At 39.4% G+C, this 25,310-nt stretch overlaps 1 protein-coding gene across 1 annotated transcript in view; it reads right to left on the bottom strand.

Annotated features, from left to right (window-relative positions):
* Nucleotides 1-17,636: 17,636 nt before the first annotated feature.
* LPXN (leupaxin) overlaps nt 17,637-25,310 on the bottom strand; it is a 33,053-nt gene continuing 25,379 nt past the window's right edge. The window contains exons 8-9 of the mRNA XM_069471436.1: nt 18,432-18,580; nt 17,637-18,113 (exon numbers count right to left, since the gene is read on the bottom strand). Of these exons, the coding sequence (XP_069327537.1) occupies nt 17,844-18,113; nt 18,432-18,580 (419 nt within the window). The 3' untranslated portion in view covers nt 17,637-17,843. The remainder of the gene's footprint in view (nt 18,114-18,431; nt 18,581-25,310) is intronic.

Here is a 25,310-nt window from a genome sequence, read left to right on the forward strand (position 1 = left end):
GGTCAACTTGAATTTAGCCTGGTGATTAAAGCATAGAAGTCAACGAAACTCAAATGAAAGTGTAAAAAGGATAGTGAGATAATATAAAACCAGAAGACTAATATATATTGAGAATGTACTATGTGTAAGACATGCTAGACCCTTCCATTATATTATAGCATTTAATTCTATGTGATAGGTGATATTATGCCCATTTTACAGATAAGAAAGTTAAGGATCAGAGAGCTGAATACAGAGCAAGATAAGCTAATTAGTAGGACTGAGAATCAAAGTTAACCCCTTTGTATTTCTGAATCCAAAGGCTATCCACTCAGAGCTTGAATTCTTCTACACGTTTACATCATATATGTGCAAATTATGATGTGGATGTGCCTGGAAGCACTCCCAATAAAATAGCCTCACTAGAGATTTCCTAAAATTTTCTATGCACATATAATTAAAATTAATAATTATAGAAATCATAATAGTTTATCACAGGCTATGCACGGCTCCAAGGGCTTCACTTGTATTTAACTCATTTAATCCTCATACCAACACTAATTCTTTTATTTTCCTCATTTTACACAAGAAGATACTATATATATGATGATACTCCCTCATTTTCAATTTTTTATCTTTGTAAACAATGCTCCATGATTTAAAATATGCAAATAGAGTATTTTTCTTTCTTTCTTTAGAGTATTTCCCACTGGCAGTACATTTTATATTGGGTCTCCTTTCTTTGGCTACTATTTGCTCCTAAAATTGAGCATCTTTTACATGGAGACTGGACAAGAGAGCTATTATTACAAAATAATTATAATAGTTAAATAACTGTTGCCTAAAGCCACACAACTGGTAAGTACTGGAGGCGAAATTAAAAACCCTGGTTGTTTGATACCAAATCCAGAGATCCTGACCACAGCTTTTGATGTCTTTATGAATTTATCCATCAACAGTAGTTCAACTGAAAGGGGATATGGTATATATAAACAGAAGTACAAGTTTGTAAATATTTAATATACAGCTATAAACTTCATACATATAAATGTGTGTGTGTATTTGTAAGAGGTGAAGAGATGTATATATCACCTTTCAGAAGTCTTGTTTTTGACCCTGATTGCAGTGAAGTCCTCCCTTCTCTGCACTCTCAAAGCACCTGAGCCTTGGATGATTATTACACAACTAGTTGGGCAACCACTCAGCTCTTCAACTAGCCCTAAGCCACTTGGGACAGTGACTATCTTCGTCCCCTCTGGCACACCCAGCCTACCCCAGCCCCTCTCACACATATGTAAATATCTGGTGAATGGAACAGAACATCAATAGCAAAGTATTTAACTGTTTCTCATGCTCTGTAATTCCACAACAAGCAGTCTATTGTTCTCTTGTCTAGTTGGGCCTACGCTTCATGCCAAAATATTAGCTTAGACTTGTCGTATGGAAAACATTCAGAAGTAACAGTGAGTTTGGAGAAGGTCAGGCCTGCAGGTAGGCGTTTGTCCTGCTTTTGGAGCATTTGTCCTTTCCTGTTGTTGTTCCTCGGCTTGAGGTGTTCACAGGCTTTCTCTGCCCCTGAGAGCGGAGTGGGTGGGTACGGACTCAGAAGAGGGAATAGAGAAAATGTAAGACGGGAAGGAAGAAACCAGAACTAGAAGGAGAAAAATGCTTCAGCCCTGCTTGGTCTTAGCTCACCTTGGAGAGCAACTGCAGCACTCAGATTGTTGAGGAGCCCTTTTTAGAACCTAAAAAGACGGGGAAGGCCTGGCTTGTCCTGTTTGGATGACCACTACACACACAGATGATGGGGGTGGTTTCATAAGAACCAGGTCAGCCGGCCTGAGAAACACAACTGGATGGGGACCACGATCATAGTCCACCTCCTCATCTCCCACTTGGCACCTCTGTGAGCAGTGCTCCAGGGAGTACCTTTGCAAATATCTTCTCATGCCTCTTTTTTTCCTTAGGATGAATTTTCTAGACTTTCATATTTTTTAGCCTTTTAAAACTTGTCTGTAGATTTCCATCCAGTAACGTATCAACTAACTGTACAACCAGCAGCACTTTCCATTAGATTTTTACAGCCTTTTTTGACTTTGCTTCTTTTGATTTTTGACATGTGTGTACTCTCTAATTTAGAAGACACAATATCCTGTAATCTGTGACAGGCAGTGTCCTGATCTTACATATTAGAAAACTGAAGTATATGGTGCCCCTCAAGGTCACACAACTGCTTTAATTGTAAAACCTATGCAATGCTCCAAAGCCAGATTTTCAGCCTCAGCACTATTGACATTATGAGCTGGACAGTCCTTTGGTGCAGGGGTGGGGAGAGGGGGTGCTGTCCTGTTCATTGTAAGATATTTAGCAGTTTCCCTGGACTCTACCCACTAGATTCCAATAACACCATCACCACCACCTCAATTTGTGACAACCAAAAATGCCTCTAGACATTGTCAAATGTCCCAACTGTCCCCTGAGAGGCAATATTCCCCATGGTTGGGGACCACTCTTCTAGAGTTTATAAAAAGCAGTGGTTCTGAGAATAAACAGACCACCTACAGAATGGGAAAAAATTTTCACATACTACACATCACATAAAGGACTGATAACAAGAATCTATTTAGAACTCAGGAAAATCAGCAAGAAAAAAATCAAACAACACTATCAAAAAGTGGGCAAAGGACATGAATAGAAATTTCTCAAAAGAAGATATAAGAATGGCTAACAAACATATGAAAAAATGCTCAACATCCCTAATCATCAGGGAAATGCAAATCAAAACCACAATGAGATATCACTTAACTCCAGTGAGAATGGCCTTTATCAAAAAGTCCCAAAACAACACATGTTGGCGTGGATGTAGAGAGACAGGAACACTCATACACTGCTGGTGGGACTGCAAACTAGTGCAACCCCTGTGGAAAGCATTATGGAGATATCTTAAACAGATTCAAGTAGACCTACCATTCGATCCAGCAATCCCATTATTGGGCATATACCCAAAGGAAAAAAGGTCATTCTATAACAAAGACACATGTACCCGAATGTTTATAGCAGCACAATCCACAATTGCAAAGATGTGGAAACAACCCAAATGCCCATCAATACATCAATGGATTAGTAAACTGTGGTATATGTATACCATGGAATATTACTCAGCTATAAGAAATAATGAAGATACGACATCTCTATGGTTCTCCTGGAGAGAGTTGGAACCCATTATATTAAGTGAAGTATCCCAAGAATGGAAAAACAAGCATCACATGTACTCACCAGATAATTGGTTTCCCTGATCATCACCTAAATTCACATCTGGGAATGATACCAACTGGATATCAGACTGAGGTGGGGGGGTGGGGGGAGGGGATGGGTATATACCTACATGATGAGTGCAATGCGCACTGTCTGGGGAACGGACACGCCTGGAGCTTTGACTTGGGGGGACAGGCGGTAGGTACATGGGCAACGTATGTAACCTCAAATTCTGTATCCCCCATAATAAGATGAAATTAAAAAAAGAGAAAAAAAGCAGTGGTTCTGAAGTTTATAAAACTCTTTTTGCATTCACTTCTTCATTTAATAATTGCATGATTAGAAAGATAAATAGATAACAGATATAGACATGAAAAAACTGAGGCTAGGAGAAATAAGTGACTAGTTCAAGGTCTACAGCTCTAGCCAACTATTGCTGCTCATTGGTGGAGAAAATCCAGGAAGGGATTTTCCTTGCTTGCTAAATACTGTGGTCCTTTGACTAAGGAGATATTAAGCCTCCCATATCATAAACCATCCTTTTTTTCCCCCAATACAGGTAGGATGAAAAACTTGGAAAAACTCCAAGAATAAAATGCAGCTGACTTAGGGTAGATTCCAAATTATTTTCCAAACCACCTTCTCCAAAGTTTATTTGATCAATCTCCTTAGTTAATACAGACCACCCAAATATATTCAATTAAGCTGTAGGTCAATTTCTAGAAGCCATTACACACTCCCCATACTGAACTGCCCCAGACTGCCATGTTCATCTATCAGCAATTAATACTCAAGGTACTTTCTGTGTTCTCTTGATGGGCAACGCTTTCCATTAGGCATTACAGGGACTATGAATAAAAGTGCCTGGATCCAGAGTGGCAAGGAGAAATCTGGAGTCAGAGCAGAGAGAAAAGGCCTCGTCTACCCAGTGCCAGCCCTGAAGGGTTGCCAGGCCTGAATCCAAGTCCTGCTGCTGCTGCAGTGCCTCCTACTGCCTACCCAAGTCCTGCAAAGACCACGCTTTTCTTCATGGGCCTAAAATAAATGTCAGAAGGAGTCTCGAACGGAACAAACATTTTAAAAATATCTAACAAAAGTGTGTTGAAAACTGAAAAAGCATTAAAATAGAAGGAATTATTACTGTTATAAAAAGAGAAGGATAAGTCTAAGCCATCAAGACAGATAGTCTGGAAATAAAAGGTTCCATCAAAATTGCTTCTAAAATGGTTTGAAGAATCACCCCCCACCATCACACCCCCACTGGGGAGTTCTAAGGAAGACTCAGTGAAATAGCTACTAGACTAAATTCCACGCAGGAAGAGACAAGATCTATTTTGTTTGTTGCTGTTTTGTGCATTATGACCCACTGCCTAGACTAGTGGCAGGCACAGAGAAGACTCAAATATTTGTTAAGTGAATGAGTGAATTAGAATTTCATACTTAGATGATCACAAAAATGTAATTATAGACCATGGCTATGTGCTACAAGCAGAAAATACAGAGTGCTGTGAAACTAACAGAGGAACGTGATCCAATATGTGGGGAGAGGAAGATGTCAAAAAAGGAGGGTGTGAGGAAAAAAAAAAAGAAAAGAATTAGAATTCCAGCAGTTAAGTCAGAATAATAGTTTTAAGGCTTAGTTTCTTTGGAACTGTAGGAAAGGCAGTTTTCCTTTATCAAGAGAGGGTGAAGTAAGATAAAATATGGGAAAATCCAGCCAACTGTGTGATCTATGGTAGGTGCTCAATACAAACTAGTTTATCCATCTCTTTCTTAAACTGTCGACCAATCATATGAACCTGTTTCCCAGATTTTGTTAATACCAGTTGGCAGCAACATCCCACCTAACAATGACTGTGTCAACAGCTGTCTAAGTAAAGGTGACTCAGAGTTACCTATACGAAACTTCTGTCTCTATTCTTGCCAGGGAAGCTCCGGAAAAATGGAACTAGGAGTTGTTTTTTTTATACCTACTTCTGAGCCCCATTTTTTTTTTTAGACAAATCCATTATTTCTACCAACAGTGTGAAGAATACTGCTTTGCAAAAAAAAAAAAAAAAAAAAAAAGTCAGGGAAAACATACCTATGTCCTTGGGAATTATGAGATCTCAATTGAGAACCGCTTCAACTACTGGACTTTTTGAAGTCTGAAAAAGAAAAGAAAAGCTATTGGTCTCCTAGGACGCTGGATTTCAAAGAGTAAAAGATTTCCTCAGGCTATGGGATAAAAGGGTAAAGGCGGTTCAGCAGCTGCTGCTGCAGTTTGCTTGAGACCTAAGTGAGTTATAACAAACTCTGTGAGAGGTCTGACATCAGCCCTATGTAGATTTAGGAGCCTCTCAAGGGGGGCTCCCCAAGGTCTCAATTCCAATCCAGGGCTCAGAGACACACAAACAAGCAATCAAAACACCACCTTCCTGAGGGAACTCAAATACCATTGTGACGTGGAAGAGCCTGAAAGATCCCATAAGGGCCGAAGGAGAGCCTCAGTTCTAGTCACAGGCTGACTTTTTCTTTGCTCTCATGAATTTATTTTCAAGGAAAATTTCCCTCTTAGAATAAATTAAAATTTTTGAAAAAAGAAGAAATACAAAGTGGCCAAGCAGGTGGTAAGCTAGGTGATATAAGCCCGAAGATATTTTTGTACCACTCTTGGAATTTTGTAGCATCTTATCTCCTGACCCACATGTCCAACTGTGAAGACTTAGATTTCTTCTTTGTTATTTTATTTGATCAATACAACAACCGAGGAAAAAATAGAGAAAGGAAAAGGGAGAAATGGGGGAGAGAGAGAGAGAGAGAGAAAGAAGAAAAGAAGAGAGAGGAGGGGAGGGGAGGGAAGAGACAAGAAGGGGAGGGGACAGGAGGAAAGAAGAGGAGGAGGAGAAGGAAGAAGAAAAAATTTCGCCTGTAGTTTCAACACTCTAACGACTGAGAGAATCTAGCCTAAATATCTGGCTCTATAAAATAAATTAGTTCTCTCCTTTATTAGTGTTCAATATTCTAAAAAATTAAATAGTTTAAAATGAAGACTTTTAACATGGTAAAGTGGAATGGTCCTGGGTTTTGGCAAATGAGAGGCCCAGAATGTGCCGCTTACTGAATGGATAACAGTGATAAATTATTAACCTTTCTGAACCTCATCAGTTCCTCATGACACTGAATTATCCTCTTTCTTTTCCTTCCCAAAAGGCTCTTAATTCTGGGAAAATCTTCTGCTTTGACTCCTCTGGCTCCTTCACTGGTCTCCTCACAAGATCGATTTGATTCTTCACCTCCAAATAGTTACACCTGGGGGTTTTAGAAAAAATGAAGGGCAAGAAAAGGGCGAATTCTGACTTTTGGATTCGTTCAAGGCCGGATACCAGGGTCTGTCCATCCACACTCGAGTTAATGCTGCCACCTTGAGGCCGTTTCAAGCTTTTCAAATGTGAGCCGCTCCAGCAGCGGGGCTGGGAAATTGAGGATTTCCTTGCAACGCTTGTCTTCCTTGCAGCACTTCCAGTAAAATCACAGAGGAAAAATGCTTTGGAATTACAAGAAGAGTCAAGAAGCTACCAATCTGTCTAAAAAGTTAATTTCATGATCACGTCGGATGTTAGCACCTCTTAGGGCCTTAGAGATCACCTAGGTGTTAAGGTACACAAGGCACCGTAGCCAAGAGGTGACAATTACATCCTAGAGCCAAGTACGTGGGTTCAAATCCCAGCTCTCCTTCCTAGTGCCTGAAAGGCTCATGCAAGTCACTTAGTCTCTCTGTTCTTCTCTTTCCCCTTATGGGGCTGTTGAGAGTTAAAGCGAATGGACATAAAGTGCAGACATGCCTTGTTCAGTTCCAGACACCACAGTAAAGTGAATATCACAATACAGCAAGTCACACAAATTTGTTTTGTTTCCTACTGCATACAGAGTTTTGTTTACACTATACTGTAGTCTATTAAATATGCAAAATATGTTCGAAATAAACATTATACATACCTTAACTAAAAAATACTCTACTGCCAAAAAATGCTAGCAGTCATCTGATTGTTTTAGATCTTCTGTGAGTCTTAATCTTTTTGCTGGTGGATGGTCTTGCCTTGATGTGGACGGCTCCTGACTGATCAGGTGGTTGCTGAAGGTTCGGGTGGCTGCGGCAATTTCTGAATATAAGACCATAATGAGGTTTTCCAAATTGATTAACTCATTCACAAAAGATTTCTCTGTAGCATATCATGATGTTTGACAGTATTTTACCCACAGTAGAACTTCATTCAAAATTGGAGTCAATTCTCTCAAACCCTGCTGTATCACCTAAGTTTGTGAAATATTCTAAATCCTTTGTTGGCATTTCAACAATGTTCACAGCACCTGCACCAGGAGTAGATTCCACCTCAAGAGATCACTTTCTTTGCTCACACATAAGAAGTAACTCCTCACCCATTCAAATTTTATCATGAGATTGCAGCAATACGTCACATCTTCAGGTTCCACTTGTAATTCTTAGCTCTCTTGCTATTTCCACCACATCTGTGCTTACTTCCTCCACTGAAGTTTTGAGCCCCTCAAATTATTATATTTTAATATTATATTATATTAAATATTATATTAATATTTAACATTATAAATTATTATATTTATCAATTAAGTTCACCATTGTATGTGGGCACAGTTCGTGGCATCCCAAAACAGTTATAATAATAACATCAAAGATGACTTATCACAGATCACCATAACAGATATAATAATAATGAAAAAGTTTGAAATATTGCAAAAACTACCAAAATGTGACACACAGATACAAAGTGAGCACATGCTGTTGGAAAAACGGTGGTGCCAACAGACTTACTCAGCACAGGGTTGCCATAAACCTTCAATTTGTAAAAAAGAACTATCTGCAAAGTACAATAAAGCAAAGCACAATATGTCTTACTCATTTAAGGCTCTCTCCTGGAGCCTGGAACAGTGCCTGTAGAGGGACAGTAAGGACCTGCTGAATTATGCAGATTCCATCTGATGCTCTGTTTGGTAAATTGGCCTAGGCACAGAGATGTCAGCTGATGAGCCCATTTCAGGGAAATTTATTTGTCCTTAACTCACCAAACTAGCTTTCAGATCACCATATATGGTAGTTTAAAATAGCACATAGCACTGTGTGCTGCTCATTAGGAACAAACATGGAAAATTATTAATTTGTAGATTGATAAACCCTGAGGGCTAGTTGTTAGTGAAAAATAAAAAAGGAACAGTTTAAACTGGTGCCTTGAAATATATCTCACTCCCACTTTTGAAAAGGAAGACAGCACCCATCAGCTATCCCACAGCATATCCGCATGTGTAATCACATAGGAGATGGAGCACTCTTGTTCCTATGGATAACACTCTCACCTGGGCTTCTGCTTCCATCTCATCTGCCTCCGTTAGAACATGGTTTAGTTACATCATCTTAAATTTCTTAAATCTCCAATATCTCCACCTCTGCAATGTTTTTCCTGTCACATCCAAAAAGTACTTCTCAACTTTGACCATCCTTAGAGCTAACCTTCTAACTCAACTTTCTTTTCCATGAGTTAATGAATAAATGGTCAAAAACCAAGTGATATTCACAAGGTAGCAGAACTAGTAAGTGGTGGAGCTGGAATGGAACTCCAAACCTGAGGTCAAGACCCACACCCACATCATAAAGTTTCCCCCACCCTCGAACTGCAATTCAAATGCATCAGGCTCAAATGCAACATACACCAAAAGACCACAACTTGCCTGATGGTGAGTTTGGGACTGGCTAACAGAGTGTCACCACCTAGCTGGTGATCAGAAGGCATATGGAATTGTATCTTTGCTGCTGAATTCTTTTGAGAAATAGTGGCAACAAAGATTTTCCTGGGAATTTCCCTCGGATTATGATTAGACCTATGGCAGGCAGTGGAAAATCTTGGCATTGAAAAATTCCTAAGCTCTTTTCCTGTGGCTAAGCTTCCTTGACCTGTGTTAGCTATTTTCTATCTATAGGAAGCAGCTAACTGGATGGATTTCCTGTGCCATGGAAATCATTCACTCTTGAGCATTACTTTGTCAATAGGTTGCTGCATGGGAAGATTATGAGCTCAAACTCAAGCTCTTCTCCTAATCTCCCAGCATTTTCAATCCTATCAGCTTGCATCCTGAGCCTTAAAAAAAAGATTTCTAAGATCATACAAAAACAACTAAAAGCCTGCTATGGTTTCACGGTCTCCATGGAAATGCTAGAAAGAGATGCTGTGTTGACTTCTTCACGTATCTCTTGGACTATTTTGTTAATGCCTTTTATGTACGGCACTTGGTAGTTTACAAAGCCATTTCTCACTTGTTATCTCGGTTAATCCTTATAGCAAACCCATGTGGGAAGTATTATCACCCACGTTTAGCATATTATGAAACTGAAGTTAGGAGAAGATAAGGAGCTTAACCCAGGTTTATGCTGTTTTTAAGAAGTAGAATCAACATTCAAAGTTTGGTTTATCTGATGCCAATGCTACTTCCTGTTCTTACCACTGTAGCCAAAACAGTGAGGCCTAGTGCAGTAGATCACTTTGATGCCCTAGTGCCTTTGCTTGTCCCTTGAAAATTCACCTCGGGGGTCATATTTCTTAGAGGCACTTTACATTGTCAATACGGAGCCTAAGAGAAAGCATCCCGGACAAGGCATTAGCATTTAGTTCTGGTTCTAGTTTTATCACTAAATTGAGTGATCTTGGCCTATTCATGTAATCGATCACTTCTTCTATAGGTAAGTGGAAATAATAATCCTTGCCTACTCTCTCCGTCCTCATTCTCCTCCACCATCACTGCCCTAGATGAAATACATTAAGCTAACTAGAGCTGGGAATATTATAACGCTTTGCAAATGAGTCTTACCACATCTCCAAAGTATTGTGATTACCATGATTTGAAGACCTTGGCTGTGATTTTTTTTCTTTTAAGCTCTCCCCTCCATTAACTTTCCCCAACAGATGCTGTCCATTCCCCATCCCTATCTACTGGTACTCACCGCTTAGGCACACGTTGCTGCTTCCTACTGAAAGTGCCTGTGACTTAGAAGCAGCAGGAGCAGTTTGCATGTGGGGAAAGCCAGAGAAGGCAGAGGTGGAGTGGGAGAGCTGGTTAGCCCACCTTGTGCTCTACAATCAATCCCAGAGATCCTCAACAGTTTTGAGCTTTATTTAACTTCCCACAGCAGGAAGCTGCCCTCGAGTGCACATTGAATTGGCCTCCTTCCCTTTGCTATCTCACTTCCCCGCTCTCCTACCTGTACATCCAGAGATTACCTCCTAAATAGACTCTTGTACACGAGTCCTAGTCTCAGGGTCCACTTGTGGGAAAACCCAAACTAAGAGACATTCCAGGATAAGTGATAGCTTCAGCAGGTAGTTAGTTTGCATAAGGGAATTTACATAAGTGACAGCCCTCCCAACCCCCACCTTTCATTTCCTCACCGAGAGTGTGTCATATGTCACCTTCTTGTTTCACCTTGCCCAACTCACAAGTTCTTTTATATATCCCGTAACCTTCTCCCACCCCTACTTTTCCTCTCTTTCACAATTTTCAGATTCTCTTAGGAAATTCTCCCGCTAAGTGCTTCATTTTATTTTTGAACCTCCAATATTTCTTAACTCATGTCTGAAAATGCAAGAGCACCTAAAGATGGAAAGTCATATTTTCCAAGTGTCATTGAACATAATGAAAATCATCACTGTCAACCTCCAAAGCACTGAAATGTATCCGTAAGATCTCCTCTCAGACTCACCATAAATGTCTTCTTTCTCTTCCTCAACCTCTTGTAAACCCAATTTTCTTTAAGTACCAATTTTTAGGATGTTGTGGAAAGAGTGTATGTGTCTCCCCAAAATATGTTGAAGCCCTAACCCCCAATATGGCTCTATTTAAAGTAAGGAAGTAATTAAGATTAAATGAGGTCATAAGGGTTGGGCCCTGATCTGATAAGATTAGTGTCCCTATGACAAGAAACACTGAAGCTCTCTGTTTTTCTCTCTTCCTCTCTTTCCACCATGTGAGGTCACAGCAAGAAGGCAGTTACCTGCAAGCTAAGAAGAGAGCCCTCACCAGAAATTGACCTTGCCAGACCTTTATCTGGGACTTTTAATTTCCAGATCTGTGAGAAAATAAATTTCTGTTGTTTAAAATACCCAGTTTATGGTATTTTGTTATGGTAGATGAGCAGACTAAGACCCAGGATAAATGCAAATCTATTTCTCTTATAATTGTCTATTTTTTTCCTTTTTCTTTGAAAGCAGGGTATCAAAATTTTTTAAACAATTTTTTCACTACAAATGCACAGCATTGCAGTAATATTAAATATTTAATAGTTTTCTATGGATGAGAACTAGACAAAGCAGCATGAATAACATGATTTCCAAGATATTTTTAAGTCTTAGGAGATAACAGCACCCTCCCCTTTCTTTTCTTTACTTTGTAATAGTGACACACGTTACTCAATATACTGGAAAATTGGATAGGAACAAGTAGTTTGTACTCTAACTATATGAGTTATCCAGAGAATGACTGAATCTTAAAATACAAAGTGTTTCACTATGCTCTAGTATAAAAAGCCTTGAGAAGTGGTCAAATATTATTTTTGTGTATTCGTTTTTCGAGGCAATGTACATTCTGTGCCAACATTGAGTTCATTTGTTCATTTAATTTTTCATTCTTTCATTACACTTTATGTTGATAACAGAGAGAATATTTCTGTTCTTTTTAATCAGTGCCAGAATTCCAACTCAAATCAGTTTAAATGAAAAAGAGAATTTATTTGCTCACATAATTTCCCAGTGTATGGTTAAGGTGCTAATATAGTAGAATTGAGGGGTTCAAAAAAAGAAAACACAGCCTCTCCCTTACTCAGTTCGACTTTCCTCTGTGTTGGCTTCTTTCTCAGGCAAGGTCCCCCTATGTGACGATAACCCATTCTACTAAGTGAAGTATCACAAGAATGGAAAAACAAGCAGCACAGGTACTCACCATCAAATAGATTTTAACTGATCAACACTTAAATGCACATATAGTAATAACATTCATCGGGTGTCAGCAAATGGGAGGGAGAAGGAGGGGATGGGTATATACACACCTAATGGGTGCGATGCGCACCATCTAGGGCATGGACACGCTTGGAGCTCTGACTTGGGTGGGGCAAAGGCAATATATGTAACCTAAACATTTGTACCCCCACAATATGCTGAAATAAAAAAAAAAATTTTAAAGATATTTCTCAGCAGCAATGGGTTTTTATTATCCTCACAGCTAGAATCCCAACAAATGAGAGTATTCTTTCCCAGTAAATCTAGCAAAGGTCCTATGGTGTAATACAATAGGCTTTGCTAGGGTCACATGTCTGCCCCTGATCCCATCACCTTAGTTCAGAAGAGCAGTGTACCCTTACTGGTCCTACCTGGGGCTGTGTCCATCCCAGGAGCTGAGGTTAAAGTCAGCCTCACCTAAACACTTGGACCAAGAATGGGAGATGCAGTTCCTTGTAGAGAAACTAGACTAGGGTGGTGGGGGGAAGCTGAGAAATTTACTCCCATTCCACTTCATATCCCATCCCCAATTATGTCCAGTCATGTTATTCAACATAGGATATCAAAGTCCAAAAGCATTAAAATCCAAAACCAAATTCTCTTCTGAGTTTAAAGGATGCAAAGTTCTCTTTGATTTTGTGGTCTGTTCGTTCTGAGCTATAGCAGTTTTTTCATCAGCACCTGTGATCTGAGATATTTCTCACCAGTTAACCCAGGCAAAAACGTTATCCCCAGAATACAGTATTTGCTGAGATTTAGTGATTCCAAAATAGGACAGAAAGATGGATCGCTCTCATGAGAATGCCAGGAAGTCTATGCAATTGTCCAGAATCCATGGTCTGTGAACCTAAACTCAGCTAGGAGACATCTCCCCACAGAAAATTAATTTAGGCACTATACATGTACCATATTTGGGGTGGGGGAACCTCCTTCATAAATTGTCTTCTTTCTTACAAAATAAATTTGAGATATTGCTGCCTTCTGGCAACATTATAAATCTGCAACCAGTACAACCCAAGCACCAGCTCTCATCTGAAATTTCTTTCTTCGCCATCCTGTGGATCCCAGCAGATGTCCATTTCCCCTTTCTGGGTTCCCAGCACCCATGTGCTGCATGATGGTGAGTTCTATCTAGTAACACACCCTCTGCAATATCTTGGGGCAGGCAATTGCCTTTTCAATTTCATATTTCAGTGGCTGCTACCACTGTCCTTATTGGGGATATGCTTATGTCTCACACACTCGCCTTTAAAGGAAGTTATCGCTCCTTCTCATTTTTATTTCAGCCGAAAGAGCTCCTTTTTCAGATTCCCAAACTGAAGCTGCTTTTGGTGCTTCTTATTGCTGAGCTTAGGGAAGACCACCGGTACCTCTGCCACATGTTCTTTCTTCATGACACCAGCATTACTTGCTCTCCTCTGCTTTTGGATTCTGTACAGTTCTCAGACATGTTCCCTCAGGGTGCTGGCAATGCCTACTTGCTTACCTCCTACATTACCTAGGAACTCAGAAACTCATTAATATTTTCACTTTGAACACACAGATTGGAAGATCATTACCCCCTTTCCCCTGGTTACCAATATCCAAATTTTTTAAGTATTCACATCTCCTTCACAGAGTCCTTATGTTTTCAGGAACCACAATGACTTCTAACTCCAGCAATGGCCCATTTGGTGTAAGCCAACCTGCACAATCCATTCCCCCAGCAAAAATTACTGGCCAGCATGTGACCTAAGCTAGTCCAATTAGGACGCAGCTCAGGACTCCTGCTGATACAAGCTCCAGAAAAGCACTTTCTCCCCCTGCTGGTCATGAAAACGGAAGCATGTAGCTGGCAGCCATCCTGTAAGTGAGGAATACATGACAGAACTTGGATGGAAAAATAAGTGTTGTCTTCATCAAACTATCACCTTGAAGGTCTCTATATTTATTCCAAAAATAATAGACCAAACTAACCGAGAGACTCCTCTTTGAGAGTAGAGTTCCAAGGTATATTCCTTTTTATACATTTATATTCACTGGTGGAAAAGCCCAGTCCTCTGAGGGTGGGTTTTATTTTTTAAACACCTAGAGAAGTTATTCAGAATCAAGAGTAAATAAGTAGGTGATCAGTCTGAGTAACAGAATTTCTGGGTTTTTTAAAACAGAGAACTTTTTACTAGTGAGTAGTTTCCTAGTGGCTAAAACAATGGTCCCAAAGGCAATATCTCTTTTTGAGCAAATATAACGACTTTCATTCATTGTGGGAAGAAAATGACTTCAATTCTTAACTGCACCTTAGTAGATTCTGGCTTTGCTCTGACATTTTTAAATATTTAGATTCTACTGTTATCTCAAAATAGCTAATCCTTAAAAAAAAAAAATTTAGCACCTAAAGATTCCTTCTTAAGGGCTAAAACCACAAGTTTACTTTGTCAGATTGCCAAGGCAACCAATAAGACTGCCATATTAACACCTGTGTGTGACATCATCCGGCGCAGACATTGTAAAGAGGATGTTTAGATGTTGGATGTGTATTCTGCATAGTCTGGTGCTCTCGGCCAGCCAAACAGGATACAGGCCAGATGGTTTCATATCTGTGGGGCCTCCCATATATCGTACGTGCATTCTGTGTTCCTATTTTATAGAATTAGCTGTTACCACTTCCTTTTAACTCTCAAAACTCTCTTATTATCCGTTTCAACAAACGAGATAGATATAATAGAGCATGGTGAGAATCATTTAGTCCATTTCAGTTCTCCATAAAGTACTATTCCCATACCCATACCCATTCCCATACCCAGTCTAAAGACACCAAATTTGGTCCTATTTTTTAAAAATACCTCCAGTGAAGGAGGTTTCATCAGTAACTTATTTCAGAATCAAGGATTGTAAAACTCTGGTTTTTGTCATACCAAATAATCAATTTTTTACTACCATGGTAAGAAATATTAATATATAGCACAGAGCTTATCAATCTCTCTTCTGAAGAAGGATCACTCCTTGTGAAACTTACTTTTTAAAACAGGGGCAGGCACGGTGGCTCACGCCTGTAATCCTAGCACTCTGGGAGGCCAAGGCAGGAGGATCGTTTGAGCTCAAGAGTTCGAGACCAGCCTGAGCAAGAGGGAGACCCTGTCTCTACTAAAAATAGAAAGAAATTAGCTGGACAACTAAAAATATATAGAAAAAATTAGCCGGGCATGGTGGCGCATGCCTGTAGTCCCAGCTACCTGGGAGGCTGAGGCAGTAGGATTGCTTGAGCCCAGGAGTTTGAGGTTGCTGTGAGCTAGGCTGACACCACGGCACTCTAGCCTGGGCAACAGAGTGAGACTCTGTCTCAAAAAAAATAAATAAATAAAAAAAACTGATAGGACATAAGAAAGTCTGATTCTATAATAACCCAGCAAGCTTTTCTTTACACATTCCCTTGGAGTATTTTGAGAGGAACAAATAATTAAGAGGAATTTTTCTTCAGAGTTTGACATTCCTAATCCAAACTAGAAAATGATCCTATGATCTAGTATAGAAAGATACTATACTAGATGTGTGTTTCATTTGTTACTTTGGAAATGAATTTGTAAGGTACCTAATGGAGAGCCAGAGGTTCTCCTTATGTAAACAAAGTGACAAAAACAATTTTAAGAAGTTTTGGCATCTTTTAAGAAGATTCAATCATCTTAGTCCAAAAAAATAAAATAAAATGGTTATGGGACCAAACTCAAGAGAAAAGTTAGTGAATAAGAGTCTCTCCTTTTAGTTTCTTCTGATTAAAATAAAAAAGCACCTATTATATGGAAGAAAGCAAGAAATATGATATAAATTTAACTGTACATAGTGCCCAGTATATAACATAGGAAGCCGAAAGAAAGTCTATCTCCCAAACAAATATGACAACAAGTCATTAAAACTGTAAGCCATTTTATTACCAATGATGTCAGTACTCAAAGTCGTCCAGTTAAAACTATAAGAATTCTAGAAGACAATTTGGGAAAAGCTCTTCTAGATGTCAGCCTAGGCAAAGAATTTATGACGAAGACCCCAAAGGCAAGCACAGCAACAAGGAAAATTAATAAATGGGACTTGATTAAATTAAAAACCTTCTGCACGGCCTAGGAAACCATCAATAGAGCCAATAGGCAACCTACAGAATGGGAGAAAATATTTGCACGCTACACATCCAATAAAGGGCTAATAAAACCAGAATCTACAAAGAACTCAAACAAATCAGCAAGAAAAAAAATCAAACAACCCCATAAAAAAGTGGGCAAAAGACATGAACAGAAGCTTTTCAAAAGAAGATAGACTAATGGCCAAGAAACACAAGAAAAAATGCTCAATGTCTCTAATCAGCAAGGAAATAAAAATCAAAACCACAATGAGATATCACCTAACTCCAGTGAGAATGGCTTTTATCAAAAAGTCCCCAAACAACAGATGCTGGCATGGATGCAGAGAGAAAGAACACTTACACACTGTTGGTGGGACTGAAACTAGTACAACTTCTACGGAAGATAGTATGGAGATTCCTCAAAGAACTAAAAGTAGACCTACCATTTGATCCAGCAATCCCACTATTGGGTATTTTCCCAAAGGAAAAAAATCATTGTATCAAAAAGACACTTACACTCAAATGTTTATTGCAGTATATTTCACAATCACAAAGATGTGGAATCAACCCAAGTACCCACCAATACTTGAGTGGATTAACATAATGTGGTATATGTACACTATGGAGTACTACTTGAGTGTTAAAAAATGGTGAATTAATACCTTTTATAACAACCTGGATACCATTCTTCTAAGTGAAGTATCACAAGAATGGACAAACACACACGACATGTACTCACTATTAAATTAGAACTAATCAATCAACACTCATGTGCATATATGGTGGTAAAACTCAATGGAAATCAAGCAGGTGGGAGAAGGCAGGAGGGGATGCATAAAATCACACCTAAGGGGTACAATGCACACTATCTATTGATGGGCACACTTACAACTTGGACTCAAACTATACAAAAGTAATTCATGCAGCCAAAACATTTGTACCCCCATAATATTCTGGAAATTTTTTAAAAATCTACTTCCTCATGAAAAAGAAAAATGCACTGAAAGAAGATACAAAGTGCTTGGGAGTGGTATCAGGATTCCAGAGTAGTGACCATGGAACAGTGAGCCACAGGGAAATGGGAGAAGCTTGAAAAAGAACAGCTACGAGTTTCCAAGCAGAAAAGATCTGAGCAGGGTCATCAGCAGAGGTGAAAATGGAGAAACTTGAGAAAACCAGTGTTGGAATGAACCATGCATGTGGAAAATACATCTGCAGAGGGACTAGATAGCAGGACCCAGATCTAACTCCAAGTACCTGATTAAAAAAATAATACTAAGATTCGAAGCCTAAAAAATGAGATTACAAGCCTAGTCAAGTACAGTCTAGGAGTTCCCTTCTTTGCTCATCACCTTTACTTTCTCTATATGCCTATTAAGCAGAAGGTCACTAACAGCAAATTTACTCTTTTCTCTCTTGGTTTAAATTTTATAGGGCGATCAGAAGAGGCTGCGAATCAGTTGAGATTACTGCAGGAAGAGCTTATTGAAGCAGGGTTGACAATAGGTCTTGTCATTCTGCTCCCTGAAGATGCCCTTCGACAACTGTGTCAGGCAGAAAGCACACACGAAGTGCTCAGGATGGAACTTGTGCCCCATGGCACTGATGCAGCGGCCGGTGATGGGCTGCCCACACCCGCGGCAGAGGGTTCCTCGGCGGCGATGGTAATGGAGCTCACAGAAAGGACGTCCATCCAGTTCAAAGAAGGAGCCAGTAGAAAAACTGCTGAAGCAGTCCTGGGAGTGGAGAGAAGAGAGAGAAAAAGAATGCAGATGTCAAGTGGTGAAATGTCAGCAAAGTAAAATTTGCACCCCTGAAATTCCTGCTAGTTACAAGAATTTCACTTGGTCCTTGATAAATAGAGACGAGATTGCCCACTTGCAAAACAGACAAGCAGATGCCCACAATGGATGCCATGCCTTGTTTCTCTACTAGGAAGCCCACATTAGTTCCTCATCCAGGACTGTGAACCCTTTTATTAGCTGCAGCTCTTCCTCTCAGAGAGGAGAACCCTTGACGTTCCCTCAATCCAAAAGATAAGTGAATATACAGACCCCGCACACAAAGCACTCTGGGTGCCAGACAGTGTCCATGGCTGAAAGGTAGTTTTCCAACACTGGGCGGTTGCAGCCACCACACTTGGGTGAGAACATGGCTAAGAAATCCTTGCGGCAATAAGGCTTCTTGTCCTTCTCATGAAAGCCTGGAGAGAGAAAATCAAGGATTCGCTGTTGCAGTTTGAGCCCTTAAAGCTACCCTGGAGGCTAAGAAAAAGCCATTCATCTAACTTCTCCCAACCTCAAAGTCCTCATACTCAAACTGGGTTACTTGCAGATACCTACCTCAAAGGATTGTTGTAAGAAATAAATGAGATAATGCAGGTAAAGTGTTATGGTATTGTGCCTGGCTCATAGTAAGCATTTAATGAGTACACAAAAATGTTTAGATTAAACTATTAAGTGAAAAAGCAAGACACAAACTATGTTTAAAAAAAAATGCAGCATGATACCCCAGACTGGATTGGGACAGGAAAAGGTCATTGGTGAAAAAACTGGTGAAATCCAAATAAAATCTGAAATTTTGTTCAAAGTAAAAAAATAAATAAATAAATAAATAAAGTCTGCTTGATTCTACACTTAAAAAATAAATAAATAAATAAATAAGGACTATTCTTCCTCAAGGCCTTTATGCTAAGTTTTCCCTTGGCCTGGACAGTTCTGCCCGAGACTGGCCTCTTCTTGTGATTCAGGAATCAGCTGAAGTATCATCTTATCAGAGAGGCATCTCTTCAGTCCCTTCTTGTCATTTTATCCTTTCTTTATTGTCTTTATAGCATTTACCATTACCTGAAATCATCTTTATGGTCTGTCTTCCCTCACTGGAACATTAGCTCTGAGAGAAACTAGATATTGTTGGTCTTGTCACCATTATATCCCCAGTATCTAAAACAGCATCTGGGAAAAAAGTGTCTAATATTTTAAAATAAAATACTACTCAATAATAATTTCCAAATGAATGTGAGATCTAAACATAATAATTCAAACCATATTCTTTTTTTTTGAGACAGAGTCTTGCTTTGTTGCCTGGGCTAGAGTGAGTGCCGTGGTGTCAGCCTAGCTCACAGCAACCTCAAACTCCTGGGCTTAAGCGATCCTACTGCCTCAGCCTCCCGAGTAGCTGGGACTACAGGCATGCGCCACCATGCCCGGCTATTTTTTTTTCTATATATATTTTAGTTGGTCAGATAATTTCTTTCTATTTTTAGTAGAGATGGGGGTCTCGCTCTTGCTCAGGCTGGTCTCGAACTCCTGACCTCGAGCGATCCACCCGCCTAGGCCTCCCAGAGTGCGAGGATTACAGGCATGAGCCACCAATCCCAGCCTAGAACCTGCTTTTACTTATTCTAGCAAGAAAAAAAAATGTGAGTGGGGGTTAATAGAGAAATCACTTTAGCAAAACATTGATACTTATTGCAGCTAGGTAAGGAAGTACTTTTGTGTTTAAAATTTTCTGTAACAAAAAAATTGAAAAATCATTTGTTAAGGTGTAAGCACTTTCTCTTTAATACATGAAATTTTCACTGTTAGACACATATGAGAAAATTCCTGGCTTTAGTCTTACTGATCCCATGTCCAGATAATGGACTTATATTGAAGATGAGAAACCCGTGGTGACTTTTTTAAACCTTTTAAAATAAACCTACTTTACAAATAGTCAAATAGTCCAAGAAGAAATACTTTTAATTGTAATATGTTGGATATTATGAGTAAGCCATGAAACTCAAAAGAAAACAATGACATTCTAATTTTTGCTACTTAGTAGCTTAATTTCTAATTTTAGCTAAGTAGTAAAAAGAGTGTTAAATAAATATCCCCAATGCTGGAAAATATATGGAGTGATCCACATATTCATATATTCCTTGTAATAAAGTTATTATCCTTTTGGAAAGTCGTTTAATAATGCATATCAAGGATAAAACAAAAGATACAGACATCTCAATCCTGGAAATTAATCCATACAAATAAGTCAAAGAAGAAAACATTATGTTTAAAGATAGTCATTGCAACACTACCAAAACACCAGAAGTAATCTAAATACTCCACTATTATTAAAACATTTACTTGTTCCCAATATTTGGAACTACAAATAATGCTTCAATAAACAACTTCAGGCACATAGCATTTTATCTTTTATAATTTCTTCACGTAAAACCCTAATGGAATAACTGATATTGTTAAAATTATTATGAAGCTATGAAACAACATGGATAAATGCTTAAAAAAGAAAAAAGTAGGTACATAATAACTTATGTATGCCTAAATATGAATAAATATAGAAAAACATTGGTAGGGAAAATTTTTTTAATATTGCTTTAACAGAGTAATAAGTGGAAATTTCTGCAAAGTCTTTTTATTGTCTTTAGATTAAAAAAAAGAAAAACACAATAAACTAATTCATTGTCAAGCACTTATTCAATTGATATGTTCCCTCTGCTTTGAAACTCACTTCCCTGAGATACCAATATGGCTTAGCCCTTCACGTAACTCAGGGATCTGCTTAAGAGAACAACTGACTCAACCACCCTATCTTAAATAGGTCCTCATCATTCTCTCTCTTTATATACACAGTAAGTTAGTAGTTGGCTAGTTTGATTACTGTCTATCTCTCCCACTAGAATATATTCACCATGAGGGCAGGAACCCTCTTTTTTTGTCACTGTCCCTAGTACCTAGAATAATACTTCACACATTATATAGTAGTTGCTCAATAAATATGTATTGAACAAGCTAACATGTGAACAGTATCATAATAGCAAAATTGAGACCATTAGCTCCAGAAGCATGTTGTAGTTTAGAGCCTCACTTCAGCATTGACTAGAACATGTATAAACAGATGAACTTTTCTGTAAGAAACTCTCTTTCATATTGACTTGGAGAGGCACCCAAAATAAAGAAGGAATTATCAGCAATGCCGTTTGTGGAGCGCCTGCTTTGTACTGTTTCCTCTGAGGGCCCTACCTATAGAGCTAAATTGAAATTAGATTCTTCACAGCAACCCTCAGAAGTAGGTTTTAGCCCCATTTTACAAATGAGAAAGGGAAGCTCAGAGAAGTCACATATAACTAACTAGCCAGTGGAGGAGCTGAGATTTAAATTGAGGCCTAACTTCAGTGTTATAACCCTAATTAAATGCATCCTGACCTTGAGGTGTCTGTGGGAATTGATAGTATTAATATCAGCTGAGCCCAAGTATCACAGCCCAATAATTTCGTAACTATGAGAGCTCGGCCTGTGCCCCCACCAAAATAGCCTGTAAGCAAAGCGTGCACAGTGGACTGTAAAGCAGCCTGCCCAGGAAACACTATTTCTAGAAAACGACTTTGATAGTAGCGGCCGGATCACAAAATGGCAACAGGAGCAGCCAGGGGGTGGGACCCAAACCACGCAGCTGCAGTTTTTCCATTAACTCTGGTCACTTTTTGACATGCCTTGCTTTGTTCAACTATGCTTTCTTTGAAAAGCAGACAATTTAGCAGAATTCTGAGTTCTACAGATCTAAGACTCTAGTAATTTTATATGCTGTCCTGTGTTCTTCCTCTAAACCCCAGAAGAGCTCACTTTATTTTTTTTTACTTTATCAAAGGATTTCTAGAGTCTGCTCAAAGGAAACTGAATACAGGAGGTCCTACTATTTAAGAAAAACAAACACCCACAACCATCTTTCTTGCTTTTGTGTGGCATAGTATTGCTCAGACTTTAGTATGCATCACTCACCTGGGAACTTAATAAAATGCAGATCGCTGGGCTGGGTCCTTTCCCCAGAGTTTTTGATTGAGTAGGTCTGGGATGGGGCCCGAGATGTTGCATTTCTAACAAGTTCCCAGGTGAGGATGATGCTGTGTAAAGCAAATGACATAAAATTGAGCTTGCCTGGAAGTCGGTATTACTTGATAAAACTATAAGACCTGCCAACTAACCTAGCAATGACCCTCCTCTAGGCATTTGCAGGGCAGCTGGTTTCAAGAGTGGGACAGCAGGGAAGTAACAGCCTCTGTTTCAACTTGGGTGAGTCTCAGGAGAGGGATCAAAAGCAATCAGCCAAACTTGCTGTGATAACCCTGTATTTCGTAATCTAATAAATTAAGAAAGTTTCAGCACTTAGTTTCCTGGAGGCTCTCTGTGGGGCCAATTACCTCTGGAGGATGAGCAAGAAACACTAACAATTAAAAGTGCCACGGAGAGAGGGAGGGTGTTTACACTCCGGTGAGGCTCTTAGCCACAGGGGAAATCAGGGAGCACCCGCATGGTCTGGATAATGAACAATTAAAAAGAAACACAGGTAGGCGCTGAGCACCTCATCCCTGCGGGAGGATGCTAAGGCCCGATGTGCTTAAAAACTTGAGCCTTAAAGAGGAATTCTCTGAACTGAAGAAAAAATGCAGATGAATTTAATTTCCCAGGAGGCTCAGTGGTTAAACTGTCATGATAGAAACTCTGTGTGTGACTATGTGGCTTGGGGTAAGGCAGGACGCCACCTAATTAATGGACTGACCATATGGTAGGAGACCCATTTACAGAAAGCCAGAGATAAAAATGGAAATACAACCAAAGAAGACCTTCTGATTATCTAAATGGCCCTTATTTGTCAGATGTCTCCATTTATAAATGTGTTTTAAGTGCAGTTTCATGTTTATGTAAAGTCAAAAATGACCCAGTCAGCCTTGTCTGATTAGAAGGTGCCAAGTCAAGGACAATGAGAACGAGCTAACTTCATGGTGCTTTCTGGTCATCCTATGGATTGGCTATTTGTCTTTTATATCTAACTTGTGTCTCTACTTGAAACGTGCCTGTATCCTATTGTTCTGCTCCCAGGCAACTCCCACATCATAACCATCCAAGAACGGTACGCACCTGCTGACTATTCTACTCAACTAATTTTCAGACTTCTATGGCTACCAGTACAATATAAATTTACTGTGACACACTTTAATGTGATTTAAATTAAGTCTCAATTAAAAATGCTGCTGAACTAAAGTGTGATCTAGAAATGAAATACCTAATGATTTGTGAAAAGCATTGAGCAAGCTCCAGTGAACAAGCAAATTAGTACAAAGTACCTGCTAGTGGATGATGTCAGTGCTACTGTATCTGGGTCTACTTTCAAAGAAAGTGTATCATGTTGGCACCAAGAAGTAAAGAGATCTAATAGCAGAAGAGGAATTGAGGTTCAGTCAAGGGGCAGTTGTGATGTTTTAGAAAATGCAAAAATGGTGCAGAAATGATACCTGAGTTAAAATTTTACCTCTTTGACTTTACAGTTGTGTGACTTTAAGAAAATCACTTTACCCACCCGAGGCTCAGTGTTTTCATCTATAACTAGGTACAATGTGGAATAAAATTGCTCCCACAGGTGTGGTGGGGATTAAATGGATGATCAGTAGCAGCATGTATAATAACATGTCTGATATTTAGGAGAGTCTTCATACTGGTGAAGGGCCCGAACACATGGAATTTTCTTCACTCCCTCCTGAAACATCACTAACATGACAGTTAAGGAATTATATGTTATAAAGAGCCACCTGGGAAAAGATAAAAGCAAGAGAGATGCCACCAGATGAGAAATCAATAAAATTTTCAAGAATTTAAAGTAGGTTATAAGAGTGTCAACTGGCTTGACATAAATAAAAAAACTGGAACCTACATCTCTACAGATGGGACACAGCAATAAGAACCAAGCCATCGGAGTGCCACAGTATCACAGGGGCTCAGGAATTGAATGGGTGAAGTGCTCTTCAAGGCTCGAAGCAGGACTGGCTGGAAGCCTGAAAAGCCTTTAGAAGGTCAGATGCCCCACCCTACCATAAGATGCAGTGATTATTTTTGGAAATATTGAACCAGAGAGTCTCAATGATCAGGGATCCTGGACATCACAAAGAAAGGAGTCAAGTTCTGTACTGAAAAAATAAGAATTAAGTAAAAGCTGACATACTGAAGGGTGAAAACTCCATTCCCTGTTCCTTTTTTTTTTTTTCTTTGCAAAATCTCAGAATGCTAGCAGAGAGATCTCTTTGGTAAAACTGACTTGAAGAAAAGACCTAAGATAGTACTATTCTGGGGTCCCCAACAAAATGGCCGGAGCATCCTACCTGAGTACCATACAGTTGAGTCCACTGGCCAGAAAGTTCTGTCTATACCCAGGAAGCTTCCAATCAGTATTTTAGTGTCTTGTTCTTAAATAGGAATAGACAACCAAGGATCGGCAGCATTTGACAAAGACCAATGTAAAAATCTGTAAGGTACCAAGATGAAATAGATACCAAATTCCAAATTGAACTGTAAGACATCCCTCCAAACAGATAGCCAAAGACTGCACAGTTCTTCAATTCCTCACTCACACTGAGAATACGAAACAGGTAAAGAAAAAGAAAAATTGGGAGAGAGATTCCTCTAGTTATTCCCCACCCTCCCCCATCACCAAGAGGGATGAGGTATGGTTTACAATAACCTCAGGTCAAGAGACGGACCACTCAGAGAGGAGGACCTGTGTGCCTTGCCATTAGTGGGAGGCAGTTGATGGTATCTGACTCAGCCCTGGAAAAAGTCCACAGGAGAGTCAGGCTGAAGGGCTGGATGGCAGCAGAACAGAGAGGCAGCTGAAAATTAACTGCAAGTCCATTGACTTCAGGAGAAAAGTGCAAGTGTCCTGTGGTCCTTCTATGAAAATTCTAGTGGAAGAGATGATAGGGAACCATTTTAACTATTTATAAGGGAACACAAAGAGTGAACAATGAAAACTCCTTGAAAAAAACCCTCTGTAGGACGGATCCTCAAAGCAATGTGACAAGGGGAGAACAGCTAGCCGAGACATGTAAAGGGAAACCAGGAGTTCACTGCTGAACCTTTACTTAGTCTACAAAGCATCCAAGAAAAAAA

The sequence above is a fragment of the Eulemur rufifrons genome, chromosome 6 (assembly GCF_041146395.1).
Source record: "Eulemur rufifrons isolate Redbay chromosome 6, OSU_ERuf_1, whole genome shotgun sequence".
NCBI lineage: Eukaryota > Metazoa > Chordata > Mammalia > Primates > Lemuridae > Eulemur > Eulemur rufifrons.